Source organism: Engystomops pustulosus, chromosome 6 (genome assembly GCF_040894005.1).
Source record: "Engystomops pustulosus chromosome 6, aEngPut4.maternal, whole genome shotgun sequence".
NCBI lineage: Eukaryota > Metazoa > Chordata > Amphibia > Anura > Leptodactylidae > Engystomops > Engystomops pustulosus.
Genome location: NC_092416.1, coordinates 14,966,295 through 14,984,226, shown reverse-complemented (window position 1 = coordinate 14,984,226; position 17,932 = coordinate 14,966,295). Strand labels below are relative to the sequence as shown.

Below are 17,932 nucleotides of genomic sequence, written 5' to 3'. Positions count from 1 at the left end.
ATTCGGGTCCGGCCGGGATTCATCAAGGTAGTTCCTCCGCCATCCACCAGGTGGCGCTGCTGCGCTGAAGAGCATTGGAACGCACTGCAATACACCGGCCTATCCTGGATGAAGGTGAGTGCAAGCTCTGCGACACGTTCTGGTTTTTAAATGCGGCGGTTTTTCCGAATCCGTCGGGTTTTCGTTCGGCCACGCCCCCCGATTTCCGTCGCGTGCATGCCGGCGCCGATGCGCCTAAATCCGATCGCGTGCGCCAAAAACCCGGGGCAATACAGGGAAAAACGACACAAATCGGAAATATTCGGGAAACACGTCGGGAAAACGCAAATCGGGCCCTTAGTAAATGACCCCCAATGTGTATTGTACAAGACGCTGACAATGAGAGGAAAAACAGAAACATATCCCATCCTGCAAATATCTGTCATTTATTTTCCCTATTCACCAAGGATCATAACAAGTGATAGAAGAAGGATTCCAGCAGTAGAAGACACACGATGGCCGGAGGCAGGAGGACAGTATTGGCATGATGGATTATCTTGCTTTATTGCAGACCATGGTTTCTTGATGGACCGTATCTCCTTTTTCATAGGTGAAGTTGCCTTGATCACAGACAGATTTTATGGTGCATCCACGAAAGACTTGAGCCTTTGCCCTTCTTCCTACAACTATACAAAAGAAGGTTAACTTCACAAACCTTGGACCTCATGAGTTGGGATGAGCAGTTCGGAATGGTAAAGTATCGGGTTTATACTGAACTTTGCCAATTTGGGTTCCCTGGAACCCTAGAAGTCTGGGTCTGTTTTTGGGTCTGATTTATTAACCCATGCTCACGATTGGTGCTGGCACCAATTACCTGTTAAAATACCACCAGAAAATTCAAGGATGACATTAAAATGCACATGTGGCAAATGGGCATTGGTGCTAATGTGCCGACACGCTGTGAGACCTCATTTTGGAGAGGACCAGCACTCCCCAATTATGTCATGTGGAATGGCTCCCCAAATTGAAGCCCTTGTTTTAAATGTTGCCGGCATTGGTGCCAGCGTCAATCTCAGTTGTTACTGGGGGTGTGGCCTGGGATCTGCCCTGGGCCTGGACAGGATTTTTAAGTTTGGATCAGGCTGAGTTTGACTGAGTACTTAAGTGGGTCCATCTCATCCCTACTTATTGTTACAAACATCACTGATCTAGTGGACTGTAATGAAAATTCTCAGATCATAAAAGAACAGCTACATTGTGATCTTTTTTCTGTTTCTCTTTAATATTTTGTGTTTTTAACAAAATAATAAGTAAATGTACAGACAGTTTGATGTTTTGGCCAAGGAGCTTTTTGCAACCCTACTGTAGGTCTATAGGTCCTGCAAGTGCTCTTGGTGGTTTTTCATCCTGAAGAGCTTTCTGATCTGTGTCGTGAGCATCTCCACAGTCCCATGGACCCTCCCATTTGCTATGAGTCACTTCTGTAGCATTCAAAAATAAGCATGCTATAGCAATAACTCTAGATCTGTGAAGGAGTTCTTCTGAAAAGACTGTGCAAAACTCTTTCTTCTCATTCATAATAATATCAATAATATGAATACACAGCTCCAGGATCAATACCTAACAATGTCTCCAGTGCTTTATGGTCACATCTGCTGCAAAATTCCCTTAAATGTTCTTTATTGAGCATATTAGATTTGCATTCACAGTCCGGAGAAAACAAAAATAATTGATCACTTGAATTTTTAGATTTTTTAAATTGTAGATCCCTTTAGTAGAAAAAATGAATCCCTATAATTCCCAAAGAGTTCCCTTCATTTTTTTGACACAGTTTTTTTAAAGACTTGAAACTTATGATGAGAAAACTTTTAGTACCTTTTGTGATTATTGTTAGGAAAAAGCACATGTTCTCCTCTCCCTTGCATTGCACAGTCTCTGACGTGTAGCACCAGTTAGATAGGAGGGACGAGCAGGTTGGACAGACCAGACCGTTGGGGGAGGTGTTGTTTATCATTTGTAGAACTGCGTAAGAGAAAGAGGATGGTTAGTGTTAGGGAACATTTGGGAAAATGGTCATGGATTCAATGGATTTATAATGATTAAATAATCATAAAAGTTGGAGTTTTCTGTGCCGGCACTACGGGTGATGTCATTCATTGGAACAAAAGGCAATGCTGGACAATGTAAAAAGAAGAAAATAAGTGCACCCACAGGAGTGGCTCCAACCCCTCTGAGAAACTAATTTGCAGAATGAGAATTGCTGAGAAATAAGATAGATATAGCTTACACAGTGCAATACACTACACTGGCATCAATTTGTCTAGATTTGGGTTACATTTAGATGATGAAATTTAGGATAATGTATACATTGCGGCTCATTTACTAAGGGTCCGCGGACCGCACAAATGTAGGATATTCCGTCGATTTCCGTTTTGCGCTGCATCTATAAGGGAAATGTGGTACACACGTTTGGGTTTTTGCGTAGCTGCGCTGGCTTTCATGCGTCACAAATCAGGGGGGGGGGGGCGGACCGTCGGACGATCTGACGGATTCGTACTGAACGCAGGAATTAACATTTGAATTTGTGTCGCAAGCAATGCACTTACATGCACCGGGAAGAAGAAGGCGAAGTCCGGCCGACCTGAGGGGCGAGCGACACATGCAGGATATTGGGCACAGGATCTTCGTGGACATCTACAGTGCATCATCGTCAGAGAGTCCGTATCAGGGATCACGACTCGGATGGGTAAGTTAATGTGCCCCATTGTGTATTTACTACTGCAGTATAACTACACCAAGCTGTTGATTCGTTGGATGCATTGGTTAAAGGAAACCTACCACTATTATTTAGTAAAAAGAAACTACCCATACTTACCTATGGATATCTTCTCTTCGATCCTACCGCTGGTCTTTAAAGTTGACACATCGGGATCGCTGAGCTGTCCACTCAGACAGCTTCCATGCCAGCCATTAACACCCACCCATCCCCTGTCACCGCTTTGTGCTCAGATATCAGGTGCTGGGATATAGTGACAGTGCCCGGCCAGCAGGAAGCCGTCTGAGCTGAGCTTTTGTGCCCTGGTCAACAAACACTTGGACATTTGGAGGACCTAAGGGCGTAAGTACATGTTTATTTTGTTATGCAAACCCCCCATTCACTTTGGCCACAGCACTATTTTTTATAACTCTCAGACAACCACTTTAATAACTGAATTACTTTTACATGTACAAGCAGTCCCCGGGTTACATACAAGATAGGGTCTGTAGGCTTGTTCGTAAGTTGAATTTGTATGTAAGTGGGAACTATATATTTTATAATTGTAACTCCAGACAAAATTTTTTTTGGTCTTTGTGACAATTGGATTTTAAAAATGTCGTAAGAACCAAAATGAACAATAAAGCTTTATTGCAGATGCCCGTGATAACTGTTACAGTTGTTTATTGTAGCCCAAGGCTAAAGTACAGTAAATTACCAACATCCAGAGGTTGGTTTGTAACTAGGGGTCATCTGTAAGTATGGTGTTCTTAAGTAGGGGACCGTCTGTATATACAAGAGCAGAACATATTTGAAATGTTTATTTTTCTATCCCAATAACCTGGAGCTCTTCAACAATCTCCACAGACACACGTTATGTAGACTCATAGCTTGGAATGTGAGATAGACAACTTACTTCTATCAGTAGATGGAGTGCAGTAGTCAGTGTAACAGCAGGAAAACACTCTTATGGAATGAGTACGTTGTATGCTTTCGCTAGATGTGATATTACACACAGATGGATTGATGCATTGCCTAGTCACTGATAGAGAGTATCCTCTACCTTAAAGAAAACATAAGAAACACATTTATTAGGGTTTTCCTTAAAGAAAATTTACCATTAAAATCAAGCATGGATAAACCAGGGACACTTACCCATAGATCAAGGCACCGTGACTGTGGTAATCTTATTTGTTATCCATGGCCTTTTTCCTTCTAAAATCAACATTCACGTTTATGCTAATGAACCTGAAGGACTCTGGGGTGTTAACAGAGCCCCTCCATGCTGTAGCTACACAGGCTGTTACACTGTGTGCTCACTGCTGCCGAAATTACAGGAAGAGCATGGGAAAGGGCGAGACTAAGATGTGCAGTGTAACAACAGCTTGTGAAACCAGAAAACAGAGGGCTTCTGTAACACACCCATAGCCCTTCAGACTCATTAACATAATTAATGTTAATTTTACAAAGAAGGAAGTAATGAATAAGAAATACAGTATAAGAAGATTATCAGAGTCACTGTGGTTGGATATATATATATATATATATATATATATATATATGTGTGTGCTATGGTTTTTCCATGCTTTATCACCCGAGGGGGCTGTACTAGGTGACAGATTCCCTTTAACCTCTGATGCAATAGTCTGTTTATACATTTATTGCATTTCTTAGTCATTTATTACTTGTAAGTTTTTTTATTATAAGTATCATAAATCTGTGCAATAACTGAGGAGCCGGTCACAGCAGGAACAGCAGAAACCTTCATCAATGGCAAAGATACTTCTTTCAGCAAAATAACACTGATGCTTTTATATGTGAATGCAATGTTGTTCCTCCATATGCCTTCACCTCTGCCTTTTGTCTTTTTTATACTTGGTTGATCTTAATGAACTTTTTTTTTATCCGAACTTTCAATGCACCAATATTTTGGTCCTTCAGCTGAATCCCTATATGTGGGGGACATTTATCATCCGTTTTCGCTGTCAAGAACATGGGACACTTATGAGCACTAATGAGTGAGACATAGGGAAAAGTGTTTAATTTCCCCCTCCCCCCACCGGCCACCAGCAATGTAAAATGAATCAAGTTAAAGTTCAAAAAAACAACAGCGGGACCAGAATCGCTCTGCTGACATTTTATTAACCCTTTAAGGACACTAAAGGTCTTATACCCAATACTACGGTATTGCAGTATATGGCGTTTTTGTATAGGATTTATTTTCAAATCTTCAGAAACCATGCAGACTCTGATGAAGACCCAAGGCTGTAATGGCAACCGATCGATGCCCCCCCATGACATTCGGAGGAGTGAAAATCTCAATAAAGATGGCGTCTCAATAAAGATGGGCAATTGTCCGTGAGCCATATTCATACACCCTTCATAGCTCTGCGGCAGAAATATCCGGTGCAGAGCGTAAAGGGGTTAAATAACCAAGAACACTTGAATAACTCTGTCGGCAGACTAGATGAAACATGCAAACTGCTCGCACATGTATTTATAACGTGTCTGCGCCAGTTTTGTGCTGCGGCTGCTCTGTGTCCAACAAAGACAGAAAAAATGTCACCTATAGGTCCTGTTCTGTCCTGCTTAATCAGACCATGTGTCACCTTTATTACTGAACAAAGTACATCCAAAAAATGGTGCACACTTCCTGAGCAGAAGGGGGCGCCAGATTCATGAAGACCGAGCACCATATCTGCCGCACTCTGCTTACTCCACTCTGCATGTAGTACAGACTACACTAGTTTTAGTAAATGTGACCCAATGGGGCACATTTACTTACCCGGTCCAGTCAGCGATCCCGCTGATTCGGGTCTGCCGGGATTCACTTAGGTCCGTGCGCCCGATATCCGCCAGGTGTCGCTGCTGAGCTGAGGTCCGCCGGAGTTCACCTCCTTCATTCCGGTGCATGTAAGTGCTGTTCTTGCAACGTAAATTTTTTTTTAAAATTCCGCGGTTTTTCCAAATCCGTCGGGTTTTACGACGACCACGCCCCCCGATTTCTATTGCGTGAACTCCGGCGCCGATGTGCCACAATCCGCTTGTGTCCGCCAAAATCCCACGGCAATTCGGCGCAAATCGGAAATATTCAGGAAACCCGGCGAAAATGCGCGATTCAGATTGAGCCCCAATGTATCAATGCAGGTAACATGTATCAGCCTGGACTCCAGAAGGTTTATCTCACAGAGCGTTGTCTGGACTGGAGACATCACAGGTAGATAAGGAGAGCTAATGGCTTCTCTTACATCATAGAACTTACCCAAATCATCATATGAGAAATCAGAACCACACACATCACCTTGAGGACACGACATGAAGGTGTGATTGCATGCCAAGGATTGAGAAGTGCAATTTGCACACCGGAGACGAAAACCTACAAAAAGTCACAAAATCAGCACATTTATCATATGGAGGAAGTGGGTGCACTTATCTTGTCTCAGTCACAAAATTAATCAGGCTCAGGTGCTGACCAACACTTGCATTTTTTTAGACAAATGTGTCACATAGAGCTTTAAACTGTGTTGCAAAACCTTAGCAATTTTTGGTGCAAATCCAGACATGCGCCATAAAAACATGAAGATTCACACCAAACTAGTTTGTAAAAGAAAACAAAGATAAATCCCCCCAAATGTGTCTCCAGAGATCAGTAAGGTCCTCTTGTCCTCTGCCCCTTCTACCTACCAACTTTATTTGTAAAGTTAAACTTTTAAAATCTCACAAATCTAGTTATTTCTAGGTTCGCCAATAGTCACGGGATAGGGCCAAACTTGCTGATCAGTGGGGGTGTCAGTGCTGATTGCGAAAACGAGGGGTCTTGTCTCTCCGTCAGATTAATGAAGCTGTCGGCCGCGCTCCATTGATCTCTAAGGAGTATATGGGGATCGGTGAGCACGGTGCTCGGCAATTTCCGTCAGCTCCATACGGATTAATGGTGCACAACGGTCATGCGCAGCTGTCTGCACCATTAATCTATTAGACCCTCATTTTCACAATCTGTGGGGGGGGTCTCAGCACTGAGACCCCCACTAATCAGCAAGTTAGACCCTATCCACGGGAAACCCCCTTTAAAGTCAATTAGAATTACCTAATATTACCCAATTTACCTAATATTTAAATTATATTTATAGTTACCAGAATAATTAGAGAGAGAGAGAATGTTTAAAGACATTTTTATTACTTTCTGCAAGCCAAAAGTTTACATACACTATGCTCACGGGCTGAGTCCTCTCCTTAGCTGGCAAGTCTTTGCTGCATATTGCAGTGAGCAGCGATCGGTTGCCATGACAGCCTCGGGTCTTTCGAAGACCTGAGGCTGCCTCAGTTTAACCCCTTCATGAGGAGGGAAATCCCCATATACTGCCATACTGTAGGGTTTAAGTACCCTAACGGGTCTGAAAAATAGTAAATATAAAAAAAAGTTACAAAAATTATAATAAAAATACCTAAAAATTCTAATCACCCCTCCTTACCTTAGAAATGATATAAATAAAAATAAAACAGTAAAAATCATAAACACACTAAGTATCACCGCGTCCAAAAATCCCCGATCTATCAAAATGTAATAATATTTTTCACTGTGTTTAACACCGTAACAGAAAATGGCGCCCAAGCAGTGGTGTAACTAGGAGAGGCAGGGCCCCATAGCAGATCTCTGCATGGGGCCCCCTCCCCCTTAAAAATTATTCATACATATACATAACATTCTACACTCACTTTTATACACACATACATATGTATACCTATACACTCATACTCATGCACACATTTATGTACTCATACATACAGCACATACTGTACAGCAAATACACACATACATACAGCACATACTGTACAGCAAATACACACATACAGCATACATACATCTACCATACATACATATATTAGGAATTACTTACATTTCTTGCAGACCAGGGTGGGTCGTGGGTCGGTTAGCAGACTGGCTGTGGCATCATGCCAGCGGGTGGCTGTTTCATCGGGCTGGTAGGTTGTGGCATCGTGTGGGCCGGCCGGGTGGAAGGCAGAAGGAAAGAGCCGGACGGCCGCGTACAGACTAAGCCGGGCAGCCGCAGAAGGAGAGGGCCGACCGGGCAGCCGTGGAAGGAGAAAGCTGGATGGGCGCGTACAGACTAGACCGAGGTGGACTAGGCCGGCGGGCAGCCGAGGACAGAGTAGGCGGGGCCAGACGCAGATGAAATGGACAGGCCATGCTGTTGTAGCCGTCAGCCCAAATGAAGTGGGCGGGCTAAGTGTCCGCAAATGAAGAGGCAGTGTCGGGCGGCCACAGATGAGGTGGGCAGATAGGGACATAGTGTGGTCCCATCGCCCCAGTACACATTTTGTATTAGCTGTTCATCCCGGGCCCCTGTGCTGCCCAGGCCCCGTAGTGGCCATAGCATAGCATAGCTGTTGTTACGCCACTGCGCCCATGGTCCAAAATGGCACTTTTTTGCCATTTTGAAAAATATAAAAAATTCAATAAAAAGTGATAAAAAGGTCATACAGTCCTAAAATGATATCATTAAAAATCCATCAAAAGTCACAAAAAATGACACCACCCACAGCTTCTGTACAACGAAGTATGAAAAAGTTATTAGCGCCAGAAGATGGCAAAATTACAAAAAAAATGTATACAGGAGTTTTTAATTTTTGTAAATGTTTGAAGACATTATGAAACCTTTATACATTTGGTCTCCCCGTGATTGCACAGACCAAAAGAATAAAGTAGACCTGTAATTTGGGGTGTACAGTGAAATACGTAAAATCCAAGCCCACAAGAAAACGGCGCAAATGCGTTTGTTCACCAATTTCACTGGATTTGGAATGCCCAGTAAACGGCATGGAATATTAAATACCATCATTTTGAAGTGCAATTGTTTACGCAGAAAACAAACTGTCACACAGCTCTGTACATGGAAAAATAAAAATGTTATTGATTTTTGAAGGTGGGGAGTGAAAAATTAAAACACAAAATCGAAGCGGCGGGAAGGGGATAAACAATTTGGTAGAGTTTCTGATGTGAATTATTTAGAGACACATCTGTGGGTGTATTTGAGGCGGACCTGAAACAAACTGCCTCTTAGTGTGACATCATGGGAAAGTCTAAATAAATCAGCCAACATGTCAAGAAAGAAATTTTGGACTTGCACAAGTCTGGTTCATCCTTGGTTGCAGTTTACAGAAACCTGAGGGTGTTTCATTGATCTGTACAAACAGCAAGTACAATCAAAAAGGGAACATTTCACCATCATACGACTCAGGAAGAATTTGGGTTCTGTGCCCCAGAGAGGAATGCACTTTGGTCCAACATGTGCCAATATAGCCAATTACAAAAGCAAAAGACCCTGTGAGGATGCTGAAGCTGGAAAGATTGTTTCCTTATCCACAATGAAATGAAGCCTTTAATTATATGGGCTCAAAGGCTCTTTTGCCAGGCAGAAGATTTAACTCAAAAAGAAACATAAAAAAGCCAAATTAATGTTTGCAAAGGCAGGGGAGACATGTGCTGTGGTCTGACAAAACTAAAGTTGACCTGTTTGGCCATAATAACCTTTGTTGCTTTTGGAGGAAAAAGGTTGAAACTTGAATATCTGAGAACACATCACAACTGGGGCAGCATCATGTTTTGAAGAGACTCAGGCACGTCGAATAATAGAAGCCTCACAAGAAAGATCATTATGTGGCAAACAATGAAGCAGCATCTTAAGACATCAGCCAGGAAGATAAAGCTTTGGTGCAAATGGATCTTTCAAATGGACAATGACCTGAAGCTACGGCCAAACTGGTAAAAAAATTGAAAAACTCCTTAACGCTCAGCGTCCTATATATTGGACCATTTTGGTTCAATTACTATGAAGATCTCAAGGTTTTGATGCTAAATATGTAAAATTTCATTCAAAACAGTATTTATCCCCAAAATAGTCAATTCTGAAAATCCGGAAAAGCGATATTCAATTTGTAAGCCGCGTGACATCAAAATAAATTATCCAGACATTTAAAAAATGATGAAAATGTAAAGTAGACAAATGGGAAATGTTATTCAGCTACTTATTTAGGTGGTAAATCTATCTGCCTGAAAACGTGATGATTTCGAATTTCGAAAATGGCAACATTTTCAAAAAAAATTTATCATTTTTTCTTTTTTTTGTAAATAAATGCAAAACTTATCAGCCAAATTTACCGCTAAAATGAAGTACAACATGTGGGGAAAAAACGATCTCAGAATCGCTTTGATAAGTAACAGTGTTCAAAAGTTATAACCATATAAAGCGTCGCAAGTCAGAATCCAAAAAATCGGGCTGAGCCTTAAGCTGTAAAATGGCTGCGTCCTTAAAGGGAACCTACCACCCCGATTCTACCTATAAAGGTAGAACGGGTGGTAGGTGGATGGATGGGACGTGAGGATAGCCCCTTTTTGGGCTAATCCTCACGTCCCGGGTGTCTTTTACAAAACTTTATTAGATGTATATGCTAATTTTTTTATGCGGCTACTGTGGCGTGGAGTAGCCGGACATGAGGCTACTAGTCGCGGCTACTCCACGCCCCAGTAGCTGCGTTACTCCGCCTACCAGGTAATCTTCGGTGCACAGCTCCTGGTAGCTGCGCGCCCTCGCGCCCTGCATGCGCAGTAGTTCCGACCCCGGAGCCGCGGCCGCGCAGCCGAAGGCCTGCGTTGTGCGCATGCGCAGAATGCAGGGGACCCGGACGAGGGCGTGCAGCTACCAGGAGCTGCGCGCCGAAGATTACCTGGTAGGCGGAGTAACGTGGCTACTGGGGCGTGGAGTAGCCGCGACTAGTAGCCTCATGTCCGGCTACTCCACGCCCCAGTAGCCGCATAAAATAAAAAAATTAGCATATACATGTAATAAAGTTTTGTAAAAGACACCCGGGACGTAAGGATTAGCCCAAAAAGGGCTATCCTCGCATCCCATCCATCCACCTACCACCCGTTCTACCTTTATAGGTAGAATCGGGGTGGTAGGTGCCCTTTAAAGGGTTAAGGAGAACAAAGTTAATGTTTTGGAGCTGCCATCATAAAGTCCTGATCTCAATAGAACAATTGCAAAGCTGAAAAGGCAGGTGAGAGTAAGATGGCTCCAAACACGACTCAGCAACACCAGGAAGAAGATTGTGGAAGGAGATCCAAAATGTTTTATAGTTTGAGGTACCAAATGCTTCTGAAATGTATTTAAAATTTATTCCGGCATTTGGCAAAAATCAATAATTTTGGTAATCCTATTTGACCTAAAAAGGGAAAGGTTCATTCTAATTCCATGTCAGATAGTGAAATGAAAGTTATGAAATGTACTTGGTGTTGCCGGTAACATACAGCTCCAGAGAAGACGGTGCAACTTCAGAACAAACTAATTTTATTTTCAATACAGTCAGTCCCCGGCTTACGTACAGGATGGGTTCTGTAGGTTTGTTTTTAAGTTGAATTTGTATGTAAGTTGGAACTGTATAATTTATAACTGTAACCCCAGTCAAATTTTTTTGGTCTCTGTGACAATTGGATTTTAAAAATGTTGGGTTGTCATCAGAACCAGGATTAAAGCAGGGAAGTGACACATGCAGGATATTGGGCGCATGATCTTAGTGAATTGCGGCACACGGCATTATTAGGGGACAATGCACTTTTTGTGAACTCAGTCGGATGGGTTAAGTAAATGTGCCCCATAAGGTGATAAAAACATGTATAGGTCTCTTCTTTATATAGTGTATGTAAACTTCTGCTTTCAACTGTATTATTCCCTACCCATCATTCTGGAGGAAATTAAATTAGATTATTTGCCTTTAAAGTAAATATTGTTCAGTGTATTCTGCTGTTACATATATATATATATATACTCTATAAATAACAATCTCACATGTTATACATTTTCAGAAGACTTACTTGTTGCTGCAAGAGGTAAGAGGAGGATGCAGAGAATTACAAGCCGGACACTCATTGTTCAGCTTGTGATGGTGGGATGATACTAGAGAAACAATGTTTGAGATTCCTACTTTATTGTTTTGTTTTTGGCAAGATCACCTGCTCAGTAAGTAACACAAGTTTACTCCCTTCCAACTATTTGTCCATTGGGACAAAATAAAGAATAATTATTATGCAGGGTCTAGGAATGGAAAGACTGTGGGGTTCTCCTGGTGTAAAAAGTCTCAAAGAAGAGGCATCAAGGTTTTTGGGGACTTTTTACTACTTAAAAAATCTCACCGGACTATTTCTGCCACTTTATTAGGCTACATTCACACTACAGTATGGGGGACGTATATACGGCCGACGTATATGCGGCCGATATACGTCCCCCATACACTTCTATGGGCTCACGGCCCTGTACGGGAGTGGTACGGTGCAGCACACGTGCGGCACCGTACCGCTCCGTAGCCCGGGGAAAGATAGGACATGTCCTATCTTTCCCCGTATTACGGCGCCGTGCGCCATTACTTCCTATGGAGAGGGGCGGGGGTGAGCTGCGCGTGCTACGGTGCGGCGGGCTCACGGCAGTGTGAATTTAGCCTTAATCTGGTGAAAACAGAGAATAACTGCCAGCACATCACTGTGTAAAAGCAGAGGCATGACCTGAGACCAAAAACGTCCCATAAAAAGTCTCATAGTTCCTGTAGTCCCCTGCTGGTCTATGTGCTGAGACTTTTTTAGGGGGACTTTGGGAATTTTTTGGGAAAAAGTAAAATCCCAGACAGAGAGTAGACCATAAGAACATATATTAAAGGTCCAAAGCCACTTTAATAAATCTGATGGGCAACAGAGCTCCAAAAATAGACATAGAACTGCCCCTAGGAGCCGCCTAATGATAAATAACCCCAGTGAGCCCTGAGTCAAAACTGTTTAAATTTGCTCCAGATAAAGCCTATATACTATAATACAAACAAATAAAAGAAGATACCACAGTCCCGGTGCCTCGGTCTAGGAGTAACTGTCTCAGGTTTATCATGATGGATTTTGATGTAATTCAAGATGAAATTCTTTAATTCAAGATTGTCCCAAACAGATTGGGAAAATGATAACCTCCATGCACCCCAGAGGGTCCTTGACATTTAGGGAAGGGAGCTCTAATGACTTAGTGTTTGGGGGAGGGCGGAAGTAATAATCTGGAGCTGATAAAAGAACTAAAAAACTTAACTTCATAAAGGGGTCGACCACTTTAACTCATGTTTTTGTAATATGTGTGTAAGTGTGGGGGGGCAGGATATCAGGTAATTTACCAATGTACATCTAGTAATTATTATTTTCTTTATTGATATGTAAAGTGAAGCCTCCTGTCTTTTATCTCATCAGTCAGAAATTCCTGAGCATAAAATGGCCGCAGACGGAGGGTCATGTGATATTTAACTGTACATGAGCAATCGCCCTGCCAGAACCTTAATCTTATATTCATGAATACTATCATAAGGTCCTGGCAGGGTGTTTGTTCATGGACAGAGAGATCACATGACCCTCTATTTGCAGTCATTTTATGGTCAGGAATCTCTGGCTGATGAGGTAAAGCACATGAGCCGTCAATTTACATATCAAGAAATCAGAGCAGAACTGTTAATAGATGTATATTAGTAAATTACCTAAAATCTTGCCCCCCCCCCCATTACACACATTACAAAAAAGTGGAAAAGTCTACCTAGAAGAATAGGAGTAGGTGATCCCTTCCTTACAAGTCCTAAAAAGGATTTTGAAAGGGATACAGAGCAGTAGATATCATGGTCCTCAATCTCGGAGTTATATACCTCACTACTTGTCCTATTGAAACAGAAAATATGTCACAATTATCATTAATATTCTCCTCCTACTTTCGAGCAAAATTAGAAGAAATGGTTTGGAGTGATAGGATTTAGAGGATTGTCCTGATCGCTATGTATTCCAAAGAGGAGTATTCCTAAATGTAGAATAAAGCAGCATTTACGTAAGAAATTGTAATACAGGTGGTCTCCTACTTAAGAACAGACTTACAGACGACCCCTAGTTACAAACGAATCTCTGGATTTTGTTAATTTACTGTGCTTTAGCCTTAGGCTACAAAGATCAGCTGTGAGTCCTTGTACTTCATGTTGGTAGTAAATTTTGGTCGATATGTTTTGTATTGATGAAAAAACTAAAACTTGCAAAAATTTTTTAAAGAAATTTATCATTTTCCAAATCTGAAATTATCTGCATTTGAGATGGATAGTTTTACCACCCAAATGAGTTACTTACTAACGTTTCCTAGATCTCAACTTTATGTTTTAGTTATTTTTTAAAAGTCTTTTTATTTTTATATGATGTTAGACAGCTTACAAATAGAAGAGGGTTTAAAAAAAATTTTTGCCAAAATTTTTGTTTTAATTGAGTTTGAAATATAAATTATTCGAATCCCGCCCCATTTTCAAAAGTACACCTTTCAAACTATAAAAAAAACTGATTTTAGGAAGATTTTTAACTTTTTGAGCACTGCAAAGTAATTCAAACAAAATGGAGATGTAGAGTGGTCTAATTTTGTTGGTAAAACATCCATTTAGCCCTAAATTTTAAACATTTTCATAAGATACAAAGAGAAAATCCATCTTAAAATTTGTTTTGCAATTACTCCTGAGCACGGAGACCCCCCAAATGTGGACATTGCTTGTTGTATGGGTGCACAGCGAGGCAAAGAAGGGAAGCAGCTGCCAGTTTTGTCATATAGATATTGTTGACTGCTAAAGTCCCCTAAAGTGTCCCATTAACACATGGAGAAGAAGAAATTAACAAAGTCTTGTCAAATAATAAGAAATCTTGCACTTCATAAAGTTAAAAGGCACAAAAAAAGCTATTTTTCTCTAATTCCAGTGACTGTCGGTCTTGTGCACTCTCATTCTAGTGACTGTCTGTCTGGGTACTCTCATTCCAGTGACTGTCGGTCTCGGGACTCTCATTCCAGTGACTGTCTATGTCTCTGACAATCTCATTCCAGTGACTGGTAGCCACTCCGAGGGGACGAATGACCTAGTCGCAGAGCTCATAACATTGAAAGATACTATATAACAAAGCTTTTTTTCTATAAACTTTTTTTTTTATACTAAAAATCTTTGGCAGTGTATGTACTATGCTCTGTGGGTACTGGGGGGGGGGTGTGTGCTTAAAATGGGTCTCCTGGTGACAGGTTCCCTCTAATGATAAGGCATGCAAGGCTAAGGCTACAGACAAGGCAAGCCCACACGGCTATGGTGCCATGCCCTATCTTTTCCCCAAGTACGGAGCGGTGCAGTTGCGGCCCTATATACGTCCCCCTACGGTCGTGTGAATGTAGCCTAAGGGGTATCTAGGAAGGCTTGAAAAATACCTGTCTTGATAATGTTATATTTTGTGGGACATGATGATGTTTTCATTGCTGACATTTTGGGGACTGGTTGACCTTTTGTTGACTTTTTATAAAATTTTGCATATGTTGCAAAATGGCAAAAAAGTGGTGCTTCAGCCATATGGCTGCTTTTGACCATTACAGGCTTTACCAACGGGATTAACCATTTGCATGTTTTGAGGTGCTTATTAGAACTAGGGATTTCTTCCATAGTTTCCCTTGGGATGGTTCTCTTATATGTAATAGTAACATGCATGCTTAGAATTCAGAATAATCCTCCTTTTAACATTTTATGTTTGTAATGTAATTTGGCTTTTTTATAAGATCGCTACATATTTGTAAAACTCTCCCATCCTAGAATACTTATTGAATACATGACTTCATCTAACTCTCATATCATATAGATGTGGCTTTGTTTTAAAACAGTTTTTATTAAGTAGAAATATAGTGTAAATACAGAGCTGTACAATTTTTACATTTTTGTGAAACAGAAATCGGGGGGGGGGGGGGGGCGTGGCTGTCGAATTTGTGTCGCAAGATCAGCACTTACATGCACCGGGACCAAGAAGGTGAACTCCGGCGGACCTCGGCACAGCAGCGACACATGCAGGAACTTGGGCGCACGACCATAGTGAATCCCGGCAGACCCGAATCAGCGTCGCACAATGCACCGCGGGATCGCGACTGGACCAGTTAAGTAAATGTGCCCCAATATGTATGATTAAGTTTAATAGCTAGGGTAGCCGATTTCTCAGCAGTTTGCATGAATAAGGTATGTGGGATAGGAAGAGATGGACATTTTCAGAAATTTGTGTCTTGCCCCCCCCCCCCCCCCCCAGTGGGCTAATTCTTCGAATCTACAGACTTCTGTGACTTTATCTTTCAACTGAGAGAGGGAGGGGGCCAAGTTGGTCTTCCGGTTACACGGAATGAGTAGTTTTGCGACTGGCTAAATCATTCTTCTGGAGTGTAAAGTGAGGGCCAGGTTTCCCCAATAATATAACACTGGTCTGTCGTGGTAGTTGAGTTTTACATATCTGATATATTGGGGCAGATTTACTTACCCGGGTCCATTCGCGATCCAGCGGTGTGTTCTCTGCGGTGGATTCGGGTCCGGCCGGGATTCACTAAGGCAGTTCCTCCGACGTCCACCAGGTGGCGCTGCTGCGCTAAAGTTCCCCGAGGCCCGCCGAAATGCACTCAAGTTCACCGGCCTATTCCTAGTGAAGGTAAGTGCGAGTCTTGCAACACTTTTTTTTTTTTTGAATGTGGCTGTTTTTCCGAATCCGTCGGGTTTTCATTCAGCCACGCCCCCCGATTTCCATCACGTGCATGCCAGCGCCGATGCGCCACAATCCGATCGCGTGTGCCAAAATCCTGGGGCAATTCAGGGGAAATCGGCGCAAATCGGAAATATTCGGGTTACACGTTGGAAAAATGTGAATTGGGCCCTTAGTAAATGACCCCCATTGTCTTGAGAACTTCTTTCCAGAAAGTTTTCAGCAGGTGGCAGAACCACCATATTTGGGCCATGGTGCCTACTGAAGTGTTGCATCTCCAGCACTTACTATCTATTTGTTGGAACACTTGATGAAGCCAGTTTTGCATCTTGTACCACCTTGATACTATTTTATAAACATTTTCCCTAATTCTAATACATCTGGAAAACCATTAGATGCTTTCAACATGGCTACTCTGTCTCCTTCTGTAAAAACCTCTTGTAGTTCTTTTTCCCATTATGTAAGGAAATATGGATTAATAGGGTTCTGTATTTGGACAATTGCTGAATATCTTCTTGACAGTAGTTTCTTATGAAGAGGGGCTGTGACAATAAGTTTCTCTAGCCTAGTGGAGTCTAGGTTGTTTTTTGGTTGTGACATGAATTTTAAGCATACTTCGTCAAAGTCCGCCCGGTGTAGGAAATTTTTTACCCTAAGACCTGTCTCTCAAAGTAAGTGTGCTACGTCTATAGTGTCTTAAACAAACAATGGCGTTCCTCTGCTTCAACGTTCCGCTCTTCAATCCGATAATGGTGTGCTCAGGGAGAGTGAAAAGAAATGTACAGTACCTCTTTCGCTGCACAAGTCACAAGTAGGAATAAAATACCATAGTTGATCTCCGCATCCTACTGGGTTCTTCGGTCAGGGAGCTCCGTCAAGGTCCCGTGTTACAGCTTGGTCTTCCGACTGGGAACAGCAGCTGATTCACGCTTTCTCCCAGTTCGGAAGGAGAGGAAAAGAGATCGCAATGGTGCAATAAGGTTTTTCAAAGTTGAGATGTTTATTTTATTATTTATAAAATGCACGCTCATGCCCGACTCCGAGTTTCACCAGGTACAGCTTCTTCCGGGGCTTCTTTGAACGCCATTGGTTTTTTTGATGGACCTTACCACCCTTTGTCCCTCTTTGCGCCGTTCCCCACTGAGAACATATGGTATATTGGCATTTCGCAAAGATAACAAGTCTTTTCAATTGTATTATGTCTATAGTGTCTTGTTTCTGAAAAAATATGGCTAATGAAGTGTGACGATATCTATTCCAGAAGGATTGAACTGTCTCTTTCTTGGGGTACATTTTTAAAGGTAACAAGTCTAAAGGAATTAGAGGGCTAAGGTCAGAAAAGACTGGTGAGAGTTTTGTAATTTGTGAAATTGCATGTCCTATTCCTCTTTGTAAAACACTAAACCTCTCGGGATCACTGAGTGGGGGTTTGAGGCCCAACATAATGGGGGTCATTTACTAAGGGCCCGATTCGCGTTTTCCCGACGTGTTACCCAAATATTTCCGATTTGCCCCGGGATTTTGGCGCACGTGATCGGATTGTGGCGCATTGGCGCTGGCATGCACGCGACGGAAATCGGGGGGCGTGGCCGAAC

General features: G+C 42.1%; 1 protein-coding gene across 1 annotated transcript; it reads right to left on the bottom strand.

Moving 5' to 3' along the window:
• Nucleotides 1-468: 468 nt before the first annotated feature.
• Nucleotides 469-11,712, bottom strand: LOC140065482 (phospholipase A2 inhibitor and Ly6/PLAUR domain-containing protein-like). The gene is made up of 5 exons (XM_072113080.1): nt 11,628-11,712; nt 5,997-6,110; nt 3,651-3,797; nt 1,855-2,001; nt 469-665 (listed from the first exon to the last, which is right to left on the bottom strand). Exons 1-5 carry the CDS (start codon nt 11,680-11,682, stop codon nt 532-534), a joined length of 597 nt encoding a protein of 198 aa, XP_071969181.1. The 5' UTR covers nt 11,683-11,712; the 3' UTR covers nt 469-531.
• Nucleotides 11,713-17,932: the final 6,220 nt, after the last annotated feature.

Excerpts from the sequence above, each read along its gene's own strand:
- LOC140065482 (XM_072113080.1), bottom strand. The coding sequence starts at position 11,682 with ATGAGTGTCCGGCTTGTAATTCTCTGCATCCTCCTCTTACCTCTTGCA. Across the intron at positions 2,002-3,650 it reads CACTCCATCTACTGATAGAA|TTCTACAAATGATAAACAAC; the intron begins GTAAGTTGTCTA and ends TCTCTTACGCAG. Across the intron at positions 666-1,854 it reads CCTAACAATAATCACAAAAG|TTGTAGGAAGAAGGGCAAAG; the intron begins GTACTAAAAGTT and ends TCTTTTGTATAG.